Consider the following 25,156-nt stretch of genomic DNA (forward strand, 5'->3'; position numbering starts at 1 on the left):
AGGTTACAAGAGGATGTCTGAAGACTTGGGGCTTCATCAGTCCCAATTGAAACAGATTGATCACAAATAGAAAAAATGTAGCACCAGTCATGCCTTGGCTGTTCTTTCAAAGGTCAGTGTAAAGACTTGTCAAAGGATTCTTTAAATGGAAATGTACCGCGAGAGAGTATGACTGTAGACTGTATGAATCTGCAGGCAATTGAATATAATTGTTCCAATTGTATAGCACATTGCCAGGATGTTTGTGATCTGAAACTTTAAAGAAAGTGGGTCATGCAACGTGTCAGTTCCTAAACAAAGGAATAAATCACCATCAGAGTTGGTCCAAACAGAGGAAATTCCATATATTAGAATGGTCAGGTCAGAGTCCTGACCTCAATCTCATTGATATTCTGTGGCATGATTTATATTCAAGGCCATTTGAGGCATCCCAAAAATATGCAAGATATCCAAAAATATTTATGCTACAGCTTGTATAGAGGAAAGGACCAAAATACCTCCTGTGCAGGTCAGCAATAGGACGAATTTGACAGCAATTGGGGTCCCAAAATGTACTAAATATAAGTAATATTCACATAAAACCTTTTGGCACTGTAAAATATTGTCAAATGACAGAATTTAATTAATATTGACTTAGATGGAAGCTATCGAGACTATTTTAAAAGGTTCAAACTTTTTTTAACTGCTCGTCAGGATAGATGGTGCAGGTTCTATGATTAGCCTTGGCTGATTAAGTTCACAGGATATATGTGAGGAAGGCTTTCATTAATAGTGCTCCTGGTTCTCATCACAGAATGACTGGCTCTGAAATTGGCTTGTACCTGACAGAGATAGAACTGCACATCACACTCTCTAATTAGCCAGCAATCCAGTTGATGAGAAAAGATCTTCAGCTCTGAGAATGGCAAGTTTATCTGAAAAACCCATCTGTGCTGACAAGGTTTGGTAAACTTAATTGTATTGTTGTTGTTGTTGTTGTTATTATAATTGACTTAATTTTATTATTGATCAAACTTATTAACTTAAAATGTCAGGGGCTACTTCAAGTAAATACATTAGATCGAAGAGGTTCAGCTGACAAAAAATTGCTGACAAATGATCAAATTCTGTGTGGGTCTCAGTTTTCAGTGACAGGTACATGCCTAGTGGCTGATCTGTTTGTGCAGTTCCACAAACCTGGATGACCTTCTGAATGTATATAAGCAGGAGGCTTTTTTTTAGATAGGAAAAAAAAAAGCAGTTGGGAGAATCAATGAACTATAAATAATTTACTGCCACTGTGAGAATAACATTGTAACGAGTAGCTGTAATGAAGCACACGAAAAAGGACAGAAATAGGCTTTAATAAATCCACAAGGAACACTCAGGAGATCATAGGAGAAAAGCGCATCCTTGCACCATAAAAGTCCAACTGAGAAGGGAATGAGGGGACTCTGGAGTTGGGTGCAGAGAAGGTGGAAAGCAGAAAAGCAGGGAAAATGACAGAAGGAGAGACCAGGGTGGTGATAATGGTGGGAGGAGCCAGGGAGGAATCAGGAGAAGGAGTAGCCAGGCAGGGACCCAAAGTGCAGCCTTGATGATGGAGTTGAGGGTGGGTGGAGTCTTGGCAGACGACTCCAGGGGGACAACTGACTGAGACGAGGCCGATGGAAGTAGAGTCCTGGGCACAGACGAAGAGGCAGCGAGACCGTGTGCAGCGGTGACAAGAGTCCGAGGTGAAGCCAGAGTGCCAGAAGACTGAGGCGGAGCTGGAGGGAAGGACGAGCCAGATGGAGCCAAATGGCTTCAGCTCACTCTCCCCCATTCCCTCGTACTCCACTAATACTCCCACGGCAGCACATGATGTTGCCGGCTCACGCAACTGGTCAGACATTTCATGAGGCTCGGGCTCCGGGACGATGGTTGGCTCAGTCCTCGTTACTTGTGCTGGCTCGTGCACCGCTGCAGTGTCTAGCCATGCAGTGGGGTGATGGTTGACTGGGCTCTGGGTCCAGAGTGGGGCTGGTGATGTCTTCCGCTGGGCAGATGGTGAAAGCCGATCCATTATTCACCAGCGCCCACTCCACAATAGCGGCAAATCCTCTCGAGGACCGTTTCTTGGGAGGCCTGCCTTGGACCGTTAGGCACGTCAAATCCAAAAATTCTCTTGTGTGGTCCTCCAGGGAATTGCGTGGTCCTTCTTCTGCTCCAGACATAGTAGTTGGACAGCAGGCAGGTTCATTTGTGAGGGGGAGAGGGAAAACAACCAGGGAAACTATAAGGGCGTTCTCACACTGGTAGTTTAGTTCAGAATGGGGCACAGTTCACATAAAAAACTGCTTATGTGAAAGCTGTCATGCGGACCCGGGTACTGAACCCCGAGACCTCCTGAAGGAGTTGGTCTGAGTTCAGCTGCACTCGAACTGTGTCGCGATTCGCGTGAATGTGAAAGCAACACGGACTTGGGTGCGCGCTTTGTCAGGAAGCAAAGTAACCTGCGCATGCGTTTTAGCCAATTACGATGTATTTAGTTCATTAAAACACACGTAAGGGAGGATATTGTTGAAGATTTACCTTGGATACGAGCTAGAGTGAGCCTGCATTGTATTCGCACATAGCGAGTGCAATCAGGGCACCAAATGAATGGCAAAATTAGGGGGTCCTAGGTTTTTCCCTAACATCTACTTTCAATACATCACAAAGCAATCGGTGTATTTGCCATAATTAAATCCATAATGTGAGTGATTTGTGTATTATATCAAATTATATCCTCTGTATTCATCTCTGGACATCATTATCCCGACGCAAATCTCATGAACCTCATTGTCATTAATTATACAGGGCAAGGCAAAGGTTCACATGCATGATTACCGATAGACATTCATTTGGCCTGTCATGTCAGATAATCTATGGCAGTATTTTAATCTCAGCACAGTGGTAAACACGGCTTCGGCAGAAAAATGATGCATGGACCTCTTATAATTACAAACCGCAACCCTGTGGTTTAATGAATAGGAGGTTCCTGTCTATATTTCTTTAAAAGGCTTTTGCATTCTCCCATTTGTATTCATGTTCAACTGCTTTCCATTTGGTCTCTAGTTCACTCTGTTCCAATTTCGATAGAATGACATCATCAAATCAAATGACATCATCAAGCTGTCATTTTTGCTCTAGAGATCAGTCTTATCCTTGAAATCAGACTGTTTTCTGATCGATCAGGTAAAATGAGTGCCAAAGCCGAGCTCATACACACATCAGCGCTCAAACCTTGAGCCAAACACAGAGTCCGAGAAATCTATAAATCACTGTCAGTCTTATGGAGGTGTCCTTGGATTCTATTTATGAAAGATATGGTGATATTACACAAGCCTATATGCAGTAAAAAGTGTTGTATGTGTGAATTATGCGTGCATGGGTGTTTGGTTTGCTTTTATCACTACAGATGTTGTGTTGATTCTCACTATTTTAAACAAGTTCGAGATCGTTACGTGAATCATTTTTACAAGAAGCGTTTCTAGCCTTTCCTAATTAGGAAACCCATTAAAAGTGTCCCCATATTTAGATTTTTAACTGTTTTGGATATAGCCTATGGATATAAATTTTCTTTAAGCAGCACAAAATTTGTTGCTTGTTCACAAGCTGCATGCACAATAAAGAGCTGCTTCATTGCGTTGCATGACATTATTGCTAAAATATTATCTTGGAAAGTCATTATCAGGTCGGTATACGATAATCTCCATTGTCAGACATGCATTTATCAGTAGAACAAGTTTTTTGCTAGGGCACATCGGTATTTCATTGGGGCTCATGCATGACACAATTTTAGTGGCATATGCCACTAAACAAAATGGCATGTTCCAATGTTTTTTTGTGCATAAGATGTCATGCCATTTAATGTTATTACTGCTACTGACTCATTAAGAAGAAACCAATTCAAAGGAGCCGTTTGAATCAGACAGCGTGGCTTGTGCTATGTTCATTGTGGCATGCTAGAAGTACTCACACACCGGTACTCTTCTCTTCTCTGATTACTTGTTTACTGGTGCAAGGACAAGACGACAAGACATCATTCACTTGAGATCACTGCAAAAGCACACAACCATCCAACAATCCAATCAATTCCCGATGGACAAAATAAAGTCTCGCCCTACATTTTTCTCATGTGTGAAGCCGCTTCATAACAATAAGGAAGAAAAGACTATCGCAACTTCTGTTTCATGTCTACTTTAAACCCTGTATGGACCTAGATAGAGTATTCCCAACTGTTTAGATATTAAATTGTCACAAAATATTGTTGTCATATTTGCACTGATAGTCCATTGTAAGCTTTTTTTCACCATGGGAAAAAAAGATTCTGGCGACGGGGCTACATTGAGGTGTCTTCCACCATATGTGCATGATTGTATGTATGCGTGTATAAATCCCAAGAGAAGAGTTTGAGACAAGAAGCTGTACATTGCCAAGCTTTTAAAGTGCAAATGGATTTTTGAAAATGACCTTTCATGTAGTGTGTAACACAGCTCGAAGTGAATGAAAACATCCTGCAAGTTTTAAATCTGAAAGTGCACCGTATATAGTTATTGTCTTTCAAAAGGAAGAGTCAACTCTGAGTCAATGAAATGAATCATTTTTCAAACGAGTCATAAGCCGTTTCGTTGTGAAGTCAAGACGAAACATAAGCATATTGCCCGCGCAGACACAAGGGAAAACTTGAACCTCAAACACTGCAGCTGATTCCTGTGGATACTGGATAGCATCATGTCGAGAAGACGCTGTGCGATACAATGTGACCGTAAAGCCAGTGTTTTTCACTGCCCAAGGACAAGCATGTTCATCTTTACAACGAAACCACAGCAATATAATCCTAAACTCTTGCTGTGTTCCCTTTATTTTACTGGCGGGATGTTCAATGCAGGATTCGCAAACCGCTTGCTCTTGAAAGATAGTGTTCAAAATACTTAGTTTTGAGTTTTATATTGTGTGGGTCTCCTGCTAACTGGTTAACTCACATTATTACTGTCTTACTGAAATACTTCTGCTAGCCTAATCAAAACTGTCTATAAATCTATTAATGCAGATTGTTTGTCGTTCTCACTACTTTGAGGAAAGATTAAAGGAACACTCCACCGTTTTTTGAAATAGGGCTTATTCACTTTCTTTCCTACATTTAGATAGGTGGGCAAATGCATTTTTGTCTCAGTGCATGCATTGTTTTAGTTTGACAGGGTCGGCGCTAGCTTAGCTTAGCATAATGAATGGAATCCTTTGTTGCCAGCTAGCATGTCCTGAGTAAAAGTGATATATAAAAAAAAAAAACACCTAATTACTTCTTGTGGCCTGTGTATTCACAACAAGTACAAATAGTGATGCAGATTAACACTAGGTGATTTCCTAGGCAGATATTGACTTATATATTTAGGACTATATTAGGGGGAAGCACAGGCGAAGCACTGCTACTTGGGCGTGATATCTCTGCGCCCAAGTAGCAGTGCTTCGCCAGTGCTTCCCCCTAATATAGTCCCAAGTCAATATCTGCATAGGAAATCGCCTAGTGTTAATCTGCATCACTATTTGTACTTGTTGTGAATACACAGGCCACAAGAAGTAATTAGGAGGGTTTTTTTTTTTTTTATATCACTTTTACTAGGGACATGCTAGCTGGCAACAAAGGATTCCATTCATTATGCTAAGCTAAGCTAGCGCCGACCCTGTCAAACTAAAACAATGCATGCACTGAGACAAAAATGCATTTGCCCACCTATCTAAATGTAGGAAAGAAGGTGAATAACCCTATTTCAAAAAACGGTGGAGTGTTCCTTTAAGCATGGAGCAAGATTTGTTTTACCAACGTTTATGTTACATCAGTCATTCACATTATAGCTCGGCTAATATAAGCACTGTTACTGATACAGTTTCCACATGTTCACCGCAAAAAATTTGAAAAATACTCTGTAAATAAATAAGGAACTTACAAGTAAAATAATCGGTTTGTTGATGGACATGCACTTGTTAATGCTGATGGTGAGAAATTACAGTTGCAACATCTCATAATGTACCTCAAACTGAGAAGTGTATCACTGAGAAACGTCCTGCTCGAGTTGTCCTTGTGATGGAGGTTCGGGTTGTATTACTAATTCTTTCAATGTTTCATCATCGCACTCGGGCTCGTCATAGTTTGCTACTATGTTTAGTTTGCGGTGTATGAAGCCTCAGGACAAGCAGAGCTGACGTTGTTATGGCAATGGCCGTTTTTATTTTCGACGCGCGCTGTACACAGTGGACCAATCAATCACTACAGACTGAGCTGTCTGGCCAATAAGAGTAGAGTAACTCACGGAAAGGAGGGATTTAGAGAGATTGAGTCATTGAAAATGTGGTGATGTGCAAATGAGAAAATGAAACAGTTTTTTGAACTTTGATACATGTAAACCTGTTGTAGGAGACTCCAAAACAACATTAGGAAACTTTAAGCATAAAGCAAACCCACAAACGACGCAGGTTTGATTGTTTTTTTTTTTTTTTTACAGAGCTTACATGCATTTTTAACCTGCTCTCTCCATTTATAAGATGCCTTCAGATTCTCCTGATGGCCTGACTCAAAGCTTTTATGACAGAATAAAATATGACTATATTGAATCTAAAGCATAGATGCACTCATTCATCAGCAAAAAAGAATATATATATGTGTGCGTGTGTGTGTGTGTGTGTGTGTGTGTGTGTGTGTGTGTGTGTGTGTGTGTGTGTGTGTGTGTGTGTGTGTGTGTGTGTGTGTGTGTATATATATGGTTTTAAAGAGTCCCATAACCTTTAAAAAGCCCATCCTCCCTGGTTCCATGGCAACCAGTGATGATACAGGCTGTCAGCCCCACCTTTCTTCTGCACCCCATCAACATCAGAGTACTTGCAGCACACACACACCAAAACAGATGGGAACTTCACGCTTAAATCTGCTCCAGCACACTGCTATACTGTAAATATAAACACAGACCTGCAACTATACTTTCTAGTATCTGCAGGTTTGCCAGTATCATGTAAAAAGTCCGTAGAACTTGATATTTCCCACAGTATAGCCGATACAATTATTTGAAGAAGTTGATGCTCACTGAGCCGTGCCTTTCCTTTATAGAGTCCAGGTTGACTGTGGTAGAGTTAGAGTGACCATGCATGACTGCACAAAGCTGGGGCTGCTCAGCCATACATGCAATTCAGCCTAGACTCACCTTTGTCTGGTCTCCCTCCGTTCATTATTTGCATACTGGTGCAGCATCGAGCACAATTTCCTGAGTGCTGCTCTCGAAATCAGATTTTAAAACGGCAGATCAGCACTGAGCTGTCCATCATAACTTTACTCCTCCATCTCATTTCCTTTCATCAGTATATCCGTCCTACATCACTCTTCCATATCAGTCAGTTTGTGCTTCTCATTCAGGCACCATCTGGTTACCAATCAGGTGATGTCACATCCTCTCCACCACATGTAATGCTATTTTAATCATAAGACTGTTAATGAATGTAACGTCTTTAGCACCTTTCCCAGGGGCAAATAATCCCATCACACTGGGTTTATTGGGAACGAAAGCCCAGTTCATTCAAAATTCATTTCAGGTTATGAAATATTAACGACTTGATGGCCTTAGTGATGATGTAGCCATCCCAGATTTGCCCAAGGAGCTTATTGAGGCACATTATGTAGTGACCGCCCTGTGTGCTTGAATGAGTGTATCAGTTTTCCTATATTTTGGAGTCAATGAATCACATTTGTTTTGATGGTTTTTTTTTCCCCTTTAGTATTTGACAGCCAAAAACAATTAAAGTTAAAGCTATTTTCTGTCTTTTCATTTTCCTCTGCTGCTTTAAACTATTGGTCTGTCTCAAATGCTCGATTGCGCTTTAAACGTCTCGAAAACACAATCAAGCAAGGCCAATTTGCCTTCTTTATTTTCAGTGCTTTTCCATTAAAATGTCCCTATATACATTATTTAATGGTTTGATCATATTATTTGAATTAAATAGAGTTGAATTGGATGGCCATTTTTAGTACATTAACCAACAGTAGATGGTTTTCCAATGGCCGCCTCATAGGTTATCAAGGTTTCATTACACCACTCCAGTGAAGCGACGCACAACAAAATCAATTTCTTCATTCATGGTGACTTCATCAATATGAATTCATGAATATAAAAACAGGTAGAACTATCTACTTAAAAATCAAACTGTGCTTGCTGACCTGATGTTTATTCACGACTTAGCCTATGGTTTAAATTCAGACTATTTATGCAGTGCAGTGCCAACATGAACATTGAGTACATTCCTGAGGAGTTCTGAATGTCACAGTCTGCATCTGGTACATAACTACAAATTCATCATGTTATTAAAGCCACTTTTTGTCATTTGCTACTGTTGTCATTATATTGCTAAGTTAATATTACTGATAACTTCAGCCCAGTATGTCAAATTACTTTAACTAAATTATGTTATTATAAATGCAAACAATAATATACAGTCAGCCAGTCTTTATGATCTGCAGTGATTAGCCAATCAGAATCAAGCATTTCAGAGAGGTGTCTTATAATTGCACTTTTTGTACCATATGTTTAAAACTAAGGTCACCCTTGATCATTTTAACATTATTCAAGTCTGCAATGGGATGTATTGGTCACATTCGAGGTATAAGCAAAATATTAAGAGCAAAAAAAGATATATATTCTTATTTAATACTAATACATACACTCATAAACACAAATATCAGGTTTAGTATGCCAAGATAATTTGTATATATTTATTTTATACTTAAATTTGTACAAATTTACATATTTAATGCATATTTCCATATTTATATTTCATTTCAGTATGAATATGCTTCATTCAAAGATTTCTGAGGATCTGTATATGTAAATGTTTTGCTTTTTAATGTAGGGTTGTCAGTCACAACATACAGTTACTCTTATATTTACTTTGTTAATATTGTTTTGAAGAAGAGTCACTTAACACCATAATCCTCTCCACTATTAAGCTGGTGTGTGGTGGGCGTTCTGGCACAATATGGCTGCCGTCGCATCATCCAGGTGGATGCTGCACATTGGTGGTGGTTGAGGAGATTCCCCCCCTTCCATATGTAAAGCACTATATAAATGTAACAAATTATTATTATTATTATTATTATTATGAAACGTCATGAGTGCTCTGAACATACAAAACATTTTATTCAGTGCAGCTTCTTAAATGTACAACATATAATAAACGTAGCAGTAGCAGGATAAAATGCACTTATATACATTTGTATTTTACTCCAGTATCCATTAGAGCACATGGTTCCATATTGTAGTTAATATACATAGCTACACAACATGCAGCGTCCATTGTCCCCCATGCATTAAATATGCTTCATACACACATACATACATACATATAACAGAAGAGGATTTTGATCAAAATTATAACCAGGGGCTACTGCCTGACCACTGAAGACAAGAAAGAAGAACTATAGGAATGAAGTTTCATACACAAGTTATTTCCTTATGCTGATTTAGCCCTGTTGAAGCAATGGAAGCTTCCTCTTGCTTGGTTTTCATTACATTTTTGTTTAGCAAAAAGAGGAGTGGAAAAAAGCCTGGCCTGTTTTTACGTAACGGAAATTTTACCGGGTTGATGTTAATCAATAATTTAAACATTTTCTGATTTGACACTTCTCCAAGATGCTGGGTTCTTAAATTAGAAGGGAAGTAAAGGAAGACATAAACAGACAAAAAAAAGCAGGGACGCACAGCGAGTAGCTTTTATCTATCCTGAATACATTTCCTCTAACTAAATGACATTCACTCCAGTGGTTTTCTCAACCAGCAGTCTGAGGGAGCTGAAATTACACAGATTGACTTACTTCAGTACAAAGAGACTAATGGCATCTTTGGTGTGCAGACAGACCGAACCCTAAATCTGTTTAATTTGCAGAATAACAATGTGGGTGTGGGGGGGGGGGAGCTGATAAGACAGAAAAAGAGAAGAGAGGAGCAAACCGGCTTGTCTAAAAAGCTCACAACAATGAACCGCTGCCTCAAAAAAGCTGAGCTGAAATACTTGTATCATATGTCCAAAACCTTTGGGATTTCTGCCTCTATATACCGATAAATGGGTCGCACAAGCTGCTATTGTCATATTGTAGTTGACTCAGCACTATGGAGTTGGCATCCCTAGAAGAAATGGAGCAAAACACAAAAGTAGGTGTTCTAGAAGATTCTGCGACAACGCCACGGGGGAGAACCACAGCTCTTTATGCTACACACGGAAACGGGGATCGACCGCAAATGGAGGCAGACCCCTACATCAGTAAGATGGCTTGGTTTGTTTGTCTCAGGAGGTTGACCTGCAGAAGATTGTACAATGTAGGTTTGCACTTCAGTTCTCATCACAGTGATTTCAGGAAACACTAGCTAGCGACCAGCTAAGGGTTTCACCGCACTCTTGTAAACGCATTTGTGCTGTTTAGTTGATGGTAGAGTCCAGCAGCTGTACAGCAGCAGGTTATGTCGACTCATTCTGGCTCAGAGTCTTGCCACCGTTGAGCATGGCCGAGGCGCTGCGGCTCTTGGTCGGAGTACCACTTCCGGAGCGGGAGAACTCAGTCAGTTCATGGAGCGACGGCTCTCTGTACATAGCAACTATAATGGGGAGACACAAGTAACAGGCCTCATGAATCTCAAGTTCAGGTTCCAGCAAGCTTGTCTCTTTATTAGTAAATCAATAGAAGGCTATTAGTGTCTACACAGCACTAGAGATGGGAATCACAAGAAATTTAAGGGTTCAGAATCCTTAAGGGTTCCTTTATTAATTCTTTTGAATTTGAGGAAGAAATATTTGGAAAACAGAATATAATGAAAAGAATAAAATGAAAAACAACAAATAACATAAAATGTTGGACTTGGAACATACTTCACACACACACACACACACACACACACACACACACACATATATATATACCTCTTTAAAAGAAGATAAAAACTGCTGATTCACAATTGTTTGCAGTCTGTACGTTCCGCGCTGAACAGCAATGTAACGTTAAACACTTTCAGAGTATTTCCTACCCCATCTCTGATATTTGCATAAGTTTGTCGCATTTTTGGCAGTCACACGGAACATTCAAACTGGCTGTGAAGTAGCCGTCCTGCGTCCTCCACTTATTCACCATGGTAAAATGATTGAATGTATGAGTATATATCAAAACAACTGACCGTCAATATGTTTGAAAGAAAAACAGTAGATTTTCTAGCAATGTAAATAATTGTGACTATAATATAATTATTTCTGACATAATTATTCATATCCGCTCATTTAATTTGTTTTAATTTAAAAGAAATACGTTTTGGTGGAGTAATATTGGTAATTCTCATTTTGCTCATAGTTTTGATTAGAATTAGAATACTGATTGGGCGGTCATATACGGTCTAGCCGCAAAAGTTCAAATATTTCAACAAGATCAAAACGGAACCGAAAATTCCACATACCCATATATGATCGGAAACTCACTCAGCTCCCATATTATACTCTCAATTAGAAATGAATGACTTCCGGTCTGTTTGTCGGAACGGAAAATAATCATTTGACAAGTTCCAGGGGTCTCATTTATAAAACTGTGCGTAGAAACCTTACTAAAAGTGTACGTGCGCCCGAAAGCCAAAAAAGGCGTACGCAAAAAAATATTGAGACTTATAAAACCGTTCGTAAGCCAGAACCTGCGCAGAATTCACTTTATAAATCCCAGTCAGCGGAAGATTGTGCGCACATGCGTCTCCTCCCCGAAATAACCATATATGGAGCTTACAACGCCTAGTTTTACTACGCAGATCCTCATCTGCATATCATTTGCATATGATTATTCATCCACGTGATAACGTTTAACGGTACAAGACACATTACATTAATAAAAATCATGTAGTTGCCTATCCTTGCATTGTTTTTGAATACATAAATCAAATAGTGTATAAAATACATTTCAGAGAAAGTTTTTCTCACTCTTTCCCACTGGCCGAATTGTATTTTTAATTGAAGCAGATAGGCCTTGGGCATTATTTGCACGAAACTATTTTCTCAGACAATCTGGTATTATCATGATAAGCAATTATCTCTGTGGTTTAAACATTTAAACACAGCACACTACAGGAAAAGTGTTCAAAAACGTCGCATCCACAACAAATATTTCTATTGATTCAATTTGAATATAAAAAATGTTGTAACTTCTCAGTAATGATTTCTGGTTTAAGTGTTTAACTCCATTATTTTGAATGGCATATTTAATCTAAATGTTTATATCAGAAGTAAAACATAGTTTAAATAATTATTTTATTTAAACTGGTATTTGCGTCAGTTTCACTAAGCGGCCCAACGCGCTCGCTGGCGTGGACATTTAAGAAGGGATGGATGTTTGCTTCAAGTGATAGGCTTGGTGAGTGAAAGTATATTTGTATTATCTTTCTGTATATGTTTAATTTTCTTTAGATTTTCTGTCTAAAAGTGACCAAAAAGACACTTAACTCCAGCTCACCATCGGTGTCGCCAAACTGCTCCATCTCCAAAACGTTCGTACGCATGGGTCAGAGTTTGCGTGCAGGTGCGCACATTTTCCCGTCAAGTTTGTTTTTATAAATCACAACTTATGCATCGGAAGTGGCGTACGCCTCTTTCAGGGCCTGTTTTGTGCATACGCAACGGTTATAAATGAGGCCCCAGGTAAGTACCCTATTCAGCACAAAAACCCCTGATTGCAGTAAAAGAATAATTTTGCTCTGAACATTGTTCTAATATAACATAACTTTGTTTTAAATCCAATTGCACGGAGCACCCATGCTCATTTCAAGCAGACTAATGTCTAGTCATCTTAGCTTCACTTCTGACTGTGCACAAGTGCACTGTGCAGCTGCAGGTTTTGATTTCCCCTCAGATTTAGCCAGTTCTGAGAAAGAAAGGCACCACTTTAATTTAGGGAGGAAAAATGATTTCTTCAAGGGGTAAAATAAGGTGTGCCACTGTGCCTATACTTAACTATGCTATACTATTAATTTTATGGTCTGTTTACTCTATTAGCTCAATGGGAGAGCGATGTTTTAAGAATAAGGGATTGATATTAAGATTCTAGTTAATGCAACAATTATTTTCTTATTTTGGCCAAAAACCAATAAATAGTTAATGGTTGTAGATGGTTAGAAATTGAAATCCATGGCTTAGTGTGGATGTCAAAACCAAAATGGCATATTACTTAACAATTAGTTAATGTGCCTCAACAAGTAAAGTCATAACATAATGATACATTTGCAAATCATTAGCTAATGATTAATTAAAGAAGACATTTCGAAGTTGAAGTACATGACTTCAACCCATTGTGGTAATTAACGCATTAATTTACACTATTAGTTAATAAAATATGTTATTAAGGAATTAATACATTATGATGACACATTTAATTAATAACAATTCATATATTACTTAATCTAGTAATCAATTAGAATCTTTATTAGTTACTGATGCAGTAATCATTGATTCATGTTTTAGTTCTTCATGAGTCATACACTAACACATGATTATCTGTGCATTAGTTAAGCATGAATTAATGCATATTAGTGCAGCCTAGTCCTAGACTAAAATGCAGACTAAAATTTAGTCCCAGACTAAACTGTTTGAGCTGTTTTAACTGAAAGCAACTTGCACTGACGTATCTTAAAATATTTCAGTGCCATTGTTTTGTCTAAAGATGCTCACTAATGTTTTTTTCTAAGGCACATTTTTAAAAAGCTACTTAAATGTCCTAACTGAACTAAGGCCTTATCCTGGCTTAGTCTGAGGCTAAGCCCTGTCTGTGAAACCAGCCCATGATGTTTTTAAAGATTAACTATCGGTCAGCGTCCGATAAAATGTCTGATAAAACATATGGTAACTATCATGCACCCTAAACAGAATTTGCTGAGCAAGTTAGATAAAGTTTCAACATGTGTACAGCGCTTATACTGGTTTAACCAGTTTAATAGCACAGACATCCCTTATGCACACCAGGGTTATGCCATATATGCCAATACAAGCATGCGCTTCCAACACATATGCATTTTCATCTTTTCATAAAGCAATAACAACTGCATATATGACCTGAAAGCCAACAATCTACTTGAATGCCTGTGCTACAATCAGCCAGTATATCCTGAATCTAAAGAAGATATTTTTAGAAAGCTATCAGCCTGGCGATCGGTGCAGGGGACACTTAAACGAACCTTTGAGAGGTTTGGGGATGAAGTGTGCAGCCGGCTTGGTCTTCTTAACATGATTGCCCTTCATGACTTGACCCTCTTTGTTGAGACCCAGGTACCAGCCTCGGCCCGACTGCTGCTGCCGATAGATCATTGACGAGTAGGTCACGTAATAGTTCTCAAACACTGACTCTTTAAATTTACACTCTGGCGTGAAGTGCTCCTGTGAGAGTGAAACAGGCAGAGAAGACAACAGAGATATAAGAGACAGAGAGAATTATTCTTACATGTTTGTGGAGGAGTATTTGCATAAGAGAGAGGGAAAACAAATTTGTTTGCGAGGGAGATAAAGAAAAATTTGAGCTGAAAATGGTCCAGAACAGCCTCCATCAAAATCCACACAACACCTCATCATGATTTGTCTTTAAACCTGGAGGTAAATTCCACTGATTGGAACTGTAATAAGTCGTCTAAACGTGGTAGCACGCCGCCCCGTCCAGTTTGCGGTTCAGATTGATTACCGTTAAGCTCCTGAGGCCCGAAACTCATTCCTGCAGATCAATACATTCATCCTGGGGAAAACAACCACTCAAAATCAACAAGGAGATACGTGTATACTGGCAAGACCATAGGTGCGAGTTTGAGTTATTCCAGTGGGCAGTCAGATGTGAACCCACACACAGTTGAAATGCAAAGGTACAGAGTAAACTGTTCCTGCACAATGAAAACACCGACCTGGCCACTGCAAATCTTTAGCATTTTAATGCCAGCAATGTTGCTCAAAATGTCCATTTTGAATTGACAGAAGCACTTATTGGCACGGCACTAAATTATTCATGTCGCCACAGCACATTTAATCAAAGGAAAGATGCGAGGGAGGCACTCGCAAAACAGAGTATCCATTAGAGCATTATAGTGATTTCTCCATATTTAAAAACTGCGGAGTAGATATCGGGCAGAAAACCTTGGGTATGATGATGCATCGTCTCCCAAGAGCGCTCTATTCATAGTCCAAATACAAAGCAATTATACGAAGTGTGAATTATCTTTGTGTGGATGCGAGGTGCTAACAAGAATGTCTAAATATGCCATCATCTCTTCTTTGAATATGATCACGATACAGTGCTGCGATAAATAAGAGAGGCAGATGGTGTTTGGGCAGGAGTTGGATCTCATTATCTCTTCAGTCTATCGATCGCCCGCTGTCTGGAATCCAACCTGCAACCTTTAAGTTAACAGCTCGGTTCCTCAGGCATCCATGATGCTGTCTAAGACATAGATTTAACTCCAATAAGAGCGGCAGAGACGAAATGTGGGATGTTTACAACTGCCCTGAACTCAGAAGAGCCCACAATGTGTAGGAGGGACTCACAAAGATGCAGTATGAAGAGATCATCATACTTACAGAGGTGTACAGGTAGCCTTCGTTGTTCATGGCCAGGTAGAGCTTGGTCTGAACGCCCTGTATGGCCACCACCCGCAGCCCAACAGGGATGAGGTTGAAAATAGCTGTGAAGTTACAGTACAACAAAACAGAATTGAACCCATGGGAAAGAAGTGTGTAGGCTCGGTCGTGTTTTAACATGTTTCGTGTGGTGAACAGACCATAGCTATTATCTTCCTCCTTTGTACCATTGACGGTCCCATCAGCTTGGAGTTGTAAATGAAAGCCTTGTCGACTGTAGAGCTTGGTGACTATCCCCTTGAGCTGAGGCTCTGTAAAATTGATACAACACATATTAGGAGGAGGGGGGAAAGGGAGGACATGCAACAGCACATTATATGAGAAGAAGAAGAAGAGAACATCCAAGAAAGTGAAAGCCAAGAAATTACTGTTGGAAAACCATAAAATGGGAATTGTGAAAACATAGTGAGTGCTGGTGCCAACAGGACCCAGGGATTTGCCAAGCATGCCTCAGTGTTCAGGTGATAGATAACTATGGCTTATATAACATGCATTTCTGTAATATTCTGATTCTAGCTAATGTATGAGTCACAAAACTTTATTTCCTCATTGTATACAAGAGAAAATGCAACAAAAAAAAGAGCAACGAGAGCACAAATCACATTAATGTTTACCAATTCTGTGCTATTGATATTTGATGATGCTGTAAAATAATTCATTTTAGTCACAAACAATTTTCTAGACAATTAATTATAGTAACTCCCAATTCCCCACCTAACCAGTTACATTTAAGATATATTTCTAATTGATCTGACACTTAAACCAATAGTAGTCAAGTAAGTTCATTCATATTACGTTATTTACGTTACTATTTATTATTAACAATAAATTGCATTTCTAATTTGTGACCCTGAGCCACAAAACCAGTCTTATGGGTAATTTTTTTTTAATTGAGATTTATACATCATCTGAAAGCTGAATACATAATCTTTCCATTGATGTATGGTTTGTTACGATAGGACAATATTTGAAAATCTGGAATCTGAGGGTACAGAAAAATCGAAATATTGAGAAAATCTCCTTTAAAGTTGTCCATTTCTATTTGCGATAGTGCTGCATCCATTCACAAAAATAAATGTTTTATATATTTAAGGTGGGAAATTTACAAAATATCTTCATGGAACATGATCTTTACTTAATATCCTAATGATTTTTGGCATAAAAGAAAAATTTATAATTTTGATCCATACAATGTTTTGTTGGCTATTGCCACAAATATACCCGTGCAACATAAGACTGGTTTTGTGATCCAGGGTCACATTTAGTTTTGTACTGATTTCTCTTGAAAGTGGTTGTATTTTCAATGCTTTGAGCATATATACTCAACAGAGTATATCATTTTTTAACTAAAAATAAAAGGTATATTTTTAGTTAATTTGCATGTTACCTCATAAAGCACATTTTCTGTGACTCCAACAAAAACCCCAACCTACCAACCAAACACCCTCTATATTAATTCATAAACAAGATCATTTATTATTTATTGCTGAATAAAAAGTATAAAACACTGAATATAGTAAAAGACCAGCCAGTGATCATATCAACAGCATATTATGTTCAATATCAGCAATAGCAATCCATCAAATGAAAGTCAGCATAACCCAAAGAGTGCCACAGATCTCTGTTTAGCCCAATCTGATTCAGACTGCATGATATAGTGTAGAAGAAGTGAGGAGCAGTGTGACCTGGTGATATTGCAACATCAGCTCTCTAGCTCAGAGAGCAGCCAGTGCTCAAAAGCTGTGGACTGTGAAATCCTTGTCTTGTTACTCTGCGCAGCGGATCTTAGTACAGTAAAGGAGTTCAATATAGAGCGGTGTATTAACTATGATGAGGATGATGACGATGATTGATGGGCATGGGTAAAGTCTGATTAAAAGAACACACATAACATCAGACCTGGCCGTCTTCTCTTGCGTTTCTTTGAGCCGAAGAGTTTGACGCGTGAGAATAAGTTGAGCCTGCTGGGCTTCTCGCAGTTCCCTATGCTCTTGTTGGGGCTGCTGGCGCATCGGTTGGCATTGGCTTTCTCCCGCTCCCTCGCTTGCCTCTTCTGCCGAATGAGGGAGCTGGCGATCGCTGCGGCTGTAGCCAGTTTGGCGTTTTGTTGTAGCGACGCGTCCCAGATTAAAAATGACCATATGTTGTGTATATTAAAGTCCTGTGTGTTCAGAACATTGTCACTGAGGAAGAAAAATCAATACTCCATGACGGACTGCGTAATGGTAATTTCAGAAGAAAGAGCATTTTTTTCCATTGTCAAATCACTTGGTTTGAATCCTGCACAGCCGCTTCATTCAGCGTCGGCTGTTGTGCCCTGCCATGGTGCAGCAGATCCCGGACGGCAGCTCCTCTTCTTCTCTCCGGGGAAAAAAGCTGTCTTCTAGAAAATGTTGCCTTTTTGTTGCGCGTTTGTTTGAGAGAGAAACGCGTGCCATTGTGCCATGATCCAAAGCTTTACTAAGCCATGCGCTGATTCTGAAAAACGGGCACCTGTTAACACACCGCGTCTGAGGAAATAATTAAATAGTGTCTTTATGTGAGAACGAGGAGGTGGGTGGGGGGATTGTGCTGGAAAATTGTCAGCAAGAGGTCCCCGCCTTTCAATAATGCAGCCTTTAATTGAAGTTGAGTAGATTAATCGTCTTCCCCTGCAGATGCGCTCTCGTTTTCAGCAGTGGAGATCTGCATAGGTACTCAACAGATTCCCCGTTCCCCAAAGACCGCCCAAAATATAGAAATTCAAAGGCGTAGGACACGGCATCTAAACTCTGGTGTCAGGAATATGATCCATGAAAGAAAAATATCCACATCCAATATTGCAGAGATTTCAGACTGCTCTCTTTCCGACAGTGGGTTGTATTGCAGCAGCAGCAGCAGCAGCTCGTTCTCCTGCAGCAGCACGGCTTCAGCACGGCCCCAGAGACGTGACTGTGGTCTTCAACAAGCCGCCGTGTATAAACAGGCAACATTAGAGCCTCCTGAAATGAGGAGTGGCCTTTGTGCCACATTTAATCCAACTCATTAATAGGTTTTATTTATACCATTTTTTTTGTTGTGTTCTGTAGAATTATACACTCTTAAAATAAAGGTTCTTTATTGGCACTGATGGTTTCATAAAGAACCTTAAATAGCCGTGGAACCTTTCCATTGCAAAAAAAAAAAAAAAAAAAAGGTTCTTTATAGGGAAAAAAAGTTATATAGATTATTAAAATGTTCTTTACAGTCAGAAAAACAATTGTTCTTTTAAGAACTGCTCACTGAAAGTTTAATTTGGGGAACCAAAAACGGTTCTTTTATGGCATTGCTGCGAAAACCCACTTTTGGAACCTTTATTTTAAAGAGTTCACACAAAAAAACTGGCTGCTAAAACTTTACCGTAAAATACAATTATTTTAATGAAGCATTACAATGACAAGTTACGTTTCGTAACTGCATATCTCATTTATAATGTTAATTTATCAACTAATTTGTGGTATTCCAATATGTTACACTTATAAGGCCGCATAACGACTTAAAATTAATAAAAATTTAAATCTGCAGCAACTAATAATAACATACACCATAAGTGCGACATAGCCTACATGTCATTAAAATAATGCAGTAAAACTATTTTTTAAATAATAAACAAAAGATTGTTCGAACGGGGAATTCTGGGAATGTATCTTTCCTCATTAATTAAATGAGATTATTTTTATTCATAAAAAACAATTTCACTAAAATGTAACTAAATGTAATTTTTTTATATAAATTTAACTAAAGGAAATTCATACTTTGTACTTATAAAACATCAAAAACTCTTCAGCAACTTATCTTACACATACAGTATATATAATATTACATAAAATACTCTTACTGTATAAGGTAAAGTTAAATAAGGTTAAATAATAGGTTATATAATATTTTTCACTGAAGATGATGTTACCCCATCAAACACATTTTTAAATGACCTAACAAAACATTTTTACAGTGTATAAGGATGGACGGTGCCAACTACATTGAAGAACAGCAGAAAAATACATTCTTTTCCAGAGCGAATATGGGAGTTTTCAAAACGGTTTGTTTTCAAAAAAATCAATCCTCCTTTGATGAAACAACCCGAAAGCTCTTCCGAGCCACTGAAGCTGTTGAACTTGTGAATTTCCGCACCACGGACAGCACTGAAGACCCACGCCAAGCAAATAAACCCATTCAACCACTCAAACACACCATGCACATAAATGTATCTCATTCATTTGTCAAACTCCTTTTAAAGAAAGCCCCCTGACTGGATATCTTCAGATATCTAAAAGTGTACCTGATACAGATCTTCTCAAGGGAAATGCCATCCTACTCTCAGAGGCATCCAGAGATGACTTTTATTCTTTCGCACTTCTTCACAGTGTTCAAAGCAAGAAAAAGGGCGTTGCGAACTTTCAACTAATTCTCATGAGTATTCTGTCCATTAAAAGAGCACAGCCCGGCGATCATAGCAGATCATTATCGCCTATTACACAGACCACTATGTGTTTAGGGCGCCTTATCAATGATTCATCAGATGCACTGGAGATAATGCCAACTCTAATATTCTCTTCAGGGTCATTCACAGCAAGAAGAGGAGGAGAGAAGAGGGTAGAGTGAGCAAACACCCTCAAACCTTTGTGAATGAATCCTAATCACAAACATGAGGACTTACTTAAATGTGTCTGCTCTATTCATCTTATAGTCAATAACAGATTGCAGTATATTGATTCCAAGGCAGCGTCATGAAAAGTAACAGGCCAATGAATAAAACCCATTTGGAAAAAGTCTTCTAAATATTATTCTTGATAAATAAAAGTGTCAGAGATCTGGCTGGCTTACAAACTCTGAAAACCATGAAGAGTTTAGGAATAGTCCAGAACAGCAGAGCGAACCAACATGTTCAGAGAGAGAGAGAGAGAGAGAGAGAGAGAGAATGAGAGAGAGACTAATGAGATATCAGGGTAATGAGGAAACAGATTTTTTTTCTCAAACAAGGGGAATCGAATTAGTCTGGCCTTCCTTCCTGTTGTGTGTTGGGCCAACATGTGACACGTCCAAGCATATTTTCCTGCTCATCTAATGCAACTAATCTAATGTGAGTTTAAGATCATATCAAAGTCACTGTCATACACAAGTGTTTTATGTAATCCTATTATGTTTATGCAGTCTCTATATTACTCATGCACATCAAATCTCTGGTGATAGTGACTTCTAGGCTATCTATTCTTGATGTCTTTACAGTTAAGGGACCCTGTGCTGGAGCACTTTTTATCTACATTCTATATTTTCTGTGCTGCTATTAACATATACTGCAGTTGTTTCTGTATCTAGGAACTGAATTGAATTAGCCTGGCAATAACATAACCATAAAGCCTCAAACTAATTTATTAGGGCTATTAGTAACCTCATAGTTTAAGCAGATCTTGTCATGATGAGAAAACGAAGTTGTAGTCTTTGTATGGCAAAAAGTCATAAAAATCTCTTTGGGTTATTTTTTAATGACTGAATGTGCTTATGTTTTCAGCCACATTTCAGACGAGAATTCGAAAACAACCCCACCCCGATGAAGCTGATGTTAAAATACACCACAAGATGGCGCTAAAACATGTGAAATGGGCTGAGAGAGAGCATTAGGCTCATCATCACACCCAAGCGTTCCTGAAGTGCACAATAAATCAGACCTGGGTCTGAAATACAATCAGTGTATACATGCAGGAGTAACAAGAACTTGTGCTGGCCTTGACGTGAAAACATTCCCTTACTATTCAGAGACAGAAAGTCCAACCGAAAGAACATAAAACGGCTCATTCAAATTCATAACAGCACTGGTACATCGTGCACTGAAATAATAGCATGCGTTGCGATGTTAAACGTTTACAACGCATGCTATTTCCGGTTGGTTACGGTGTACGTTGGAGGGATTTGATAATAAAAACAATGTTAAGGCTATAGTCTGTGGTTATTTTTCGTGAAATTAACATTGAAGGTGCTAGGCAGGCAGAACCGATAAACCTCTCATCTCGACAAACCTTCATCGTTTTCTTTTTTCTTTAGAGCGAAGATTTTCCAGAATGGACAGCAAAAGAGCTCCTGACATTTACTATGAAAGGGTGAGTTTTCTTTCTGATCTACTGCAAGAGACTGAGTTGACTCCGCCCGCAACAGAATGTACTCCTTGCCATCTTGAACTGTGTATACTTCAACAAGTGACAGAACAACAAGTATTAGAAAAAATTATGGTAGGACAAAATATAGAAATCATATTTACACTGTATTGACGCATGCAACAGTGCACGTACAACACACAGAGGGAGGCCCAGAGAGACCAAATCATTTGGAAAGATGATACTGACATCTGGTGGTAAAGCCTTGGATTTAGTGATCACCACACTATATCTTCCTCACTATATTGACAAATATACAAACAAATTAGTTACTAAGCTGAACACATCACAGTATTGGGCTGAAAAAGACATTGTTCAAATGGTCAATTTTTCTCACTTTTTTGAAATAGAGATGTATACATCATCTGAAGTCTGAATAAATAATCTTTCCATTGATGTATGGTTTGTTAGGATATGACAATATTTGGCTGAGATACAACTATTAGTAATCTGAGGGTACAAAAAAAATCTAAACATTGAGAAAATCGCCTTTAAAGTTGTCCATTCAGTTCGCGATTTTGCTGCATTCGCTCACAAAAATAAATGTTTTATATATTTGCTAAATGTCTTCATGGAACATGATCTTTACTTAATATCCTTATGATCTTTGGCAATTAAAATCGATAATTTTGACCCATACAGTGTATTGTTGGCTATTGCCACAAATATACCCCTGCGACTTATGACTGCATGGTTTTGTGATCCAGGGTCACATATAGCCTACCTGTAATTACATTTTAGAAAAATGTTATGTTTTTATTATTATTTGTTTACACATGTGGGATGAATTGTGTATGATGAATTCTTGTCACTGACACTTTTACGAGGTTACAAAGTGTAAATCACTGAGGCTTCAACATAGAAAATCAATGTTGTTAGATTTAACACAGCATATGATGTATCGGTAACACTTGGTTAGTTAATGGATTGACTGACATTAACTAAAAATGACCAATCCATTTGTTGCCGTATTTATTAATATTTGATAACATTAATTAATGACAATACAACTGTTCATTATTTGTTCATATATGCTCAGATCCATTAATAATAATAATAAAATAATAATATTAATGAATACAACTTTTGATTTTCATAATATATTAGTATATGATAAAATGAACATTAAGTTAGATTAATAAATGCTTTAGGGCCTTATTTCACAGACAGGGCTTAGATTAAGCCAGGGTTAGTCCTTAGTTCAATTAGGACATTTAAGTAGCTTTTATAAACGTGCCTTAGAAAAAAAAACATTACTGGTGTGCATATTTTAAGATACGTCAGTGCAAGTTGCTTTCAGTTAAAACAGCTCAAACATGCGTTTTAGTCTAAGCCATGTCTGTTAAACTGGGTATAGTATAGTATTAGTATTTTTCTAACTAATGCTCATAAATGGAACGCAAGTGGTGACATACAGTGACCAGAATTAATGAAGGTGTTCTAAATGAACGGTGTGTTCAATTAAAACTCAACATAAGATTAATCTCTCATTTAGGCTGAATCCCCAAAGGTCTATTAAATATAATTAAAAGCAGTGTCTTTTAATGACCCCTCATTTAACATGGTCTCAGTGTAGATGTGTAGATTGGTCCTCGCTTTTCCATGACTTAATAAACTTTAATGAGTTTTTCATAACAGTTTAATCAAACATAATCCTTGTTACTGGCATTTACAGCTGCCTCTCAGGGGTTTGTGAAGCTTTATTTCTTATGACCAAACCACATAACACACATATTTAAGCTAAAAATCAGGCATGCACTTTAATGCTTGTTGACCTTATATAAAATGTTATGCAATGTATGTCCAGTGAAAGAACCACTGTAGACACTAAAAACAGAATACATCTGCTTTATACAGCTTGCTATGTATTTTTTATGAAGCAGCCTCTGCGCCTCTTTGTCTCCATGGCAATAGGTACCCAGCCTACATCAGTGAACTGAAGCGCGGATAGTATTTCACGCTCAAGAAAAATAAATAAATACATATATAATTGTTTTCTTGCTATCAACGGGTTTTATCAAAAGAACGCTTTTTAATAAAAGCGTTTGTTGTTTTAGGCAAACCGTGAGAAGACTGGAAAGCTATTTTTGCTTCTCGTGAAGCGCGCGCGCTCAGCTGTTAAAGTAGATTTAAAGTGACCGCATCACCGCAAATACGATCGCAAAATAAACATCACACTTGTTGGTTATGCACATCCTTAAGCTTAATCGCTAACATATTTTTTTTTATAATTTAATGTTAAGTTACTCTCTTTGTAGATGCCTAATATCGGCTATAGCGACGAGGGAATCAATTTTTAATGATTTTCAGTGCAATATGCTTGACAGCGGCCCATTAATTGTAACCGTCTGCATAACCAGAACTATCAATGGCTTCCAACGTGCGCCTTTTCCGCGTAATTATAAACAACCACATTTATGTCAGTACATGGAGAGGAAAAAAGGCTTAAGTAAAATAATGCGATGTCTTACCCTTGTTTGCATCCTTATCTTCTTTCGTCTTTAGTAATGCTTTCCCGCTCATAGATCCCAGTTTTGATGAAGAATTCCAGATGATACCAAATCGGTCCGATCATTTAAAACTGGCTCTTCTATTAAACAGTGGCCAACCCCTCCTTAAAGGAACCAGAGCTCAGTTCTTTCATACCGATTTCCCATTGTATAATATCTTTTAATTATGTTTTTCATTTATTTTCAATCCAAGAATATACGTTATCCAGAATAAATCAATTCTGTATGTTTTTACAATCACACTCATCAGATAATTACATTAATTTAATGTAAGCATATTTAATGAATTTAATCAGTGCATTGTAATGTTGCTGAATCCTTACCGTTTGCTGGTCCTTAGTATTTTTTCTGGCAGGTGTGCATAACGCTTTGTTCCTTATGACAAAAGACAAGGCAGCAAAAGCAAGGCGTGGAAAAACTGTCACAACAGTCTTCAGATAAAATTAAGACGTGAAAGGCCACTTTCCAAGCTGTTTTAGAGTCGTTCAGTTTACAGTCTGCAAGATTACAATTCGTGCGCTCATGATGTGCTTTGACACACCATTAATCAGACCACATGGCGGTGTATCACCCTCGCTACGCAACTATTGAGGTCGCGTTGTGAAGCCCAGTCCCAAACTTCACCACGTGACGCATGACGTCGCTCTTCAGTCAGAAGAGTCAGAATGCTCTCGAGTTGACAAGCGTTACGTAGATTTACGCAAGACCATTCATTAATTGAACTCACCGCATTCTTTGATTGACATGCTGGTTTTGTTTAAAGAGCAGCTACAGGTCGGTCCTAACCCTAACCTATGATTTAAAAAA

The 25,156-nt window shown here is 38.4% G+C and overlaps 1 protein-coding gene across 1 annotated transcript; it reads right to left on the bottom strand.

Moving 5' to 3' along the window:
* Positions 1-9,159: 9,159 nt before the first annotated feature.
* fgf13b (fibroblast growth factor 13b) lies at positions 9,160-25,022 on the bottom strand. The gene is made up of 6 exons (XM_081354250.1): positions 24,673-25,022; positions 24,311-24,453; positions 15,813-15,923; positions 15,613-15,716; positions 14,232-14,430; positions 9,160-10,634 (listed from the first exon to the last, which is right to left on the bottom strand). Exons 2-6 carry the CDS (start codon positions 24,360-24,362, stop codon positions 10,498-10,500), a joined length of 603 nt encoding a protein of 200 aa, XP_081210376.1. The 5' UTR covers positions 24,363-24,453; positions 24,673-25,022; the 3' UTR covers positions 9,160-10,497.
* Positions 25,023-25,156: the final 134 nt, after the last annotated feature.

Source organism: Scardinius erythrophthalmus, assembly GCF_964197995.2.
Source record: "Scardinius erythrophthalmus genome assembly, chromosome: 23".
NCBI classification, from domain to species: Eukaryota; Metazoa; Chordata; class Actinopteri; order Cypriniformes; family Leuciscidae; genus Scardinius; species Scardinius erythrophthalmus.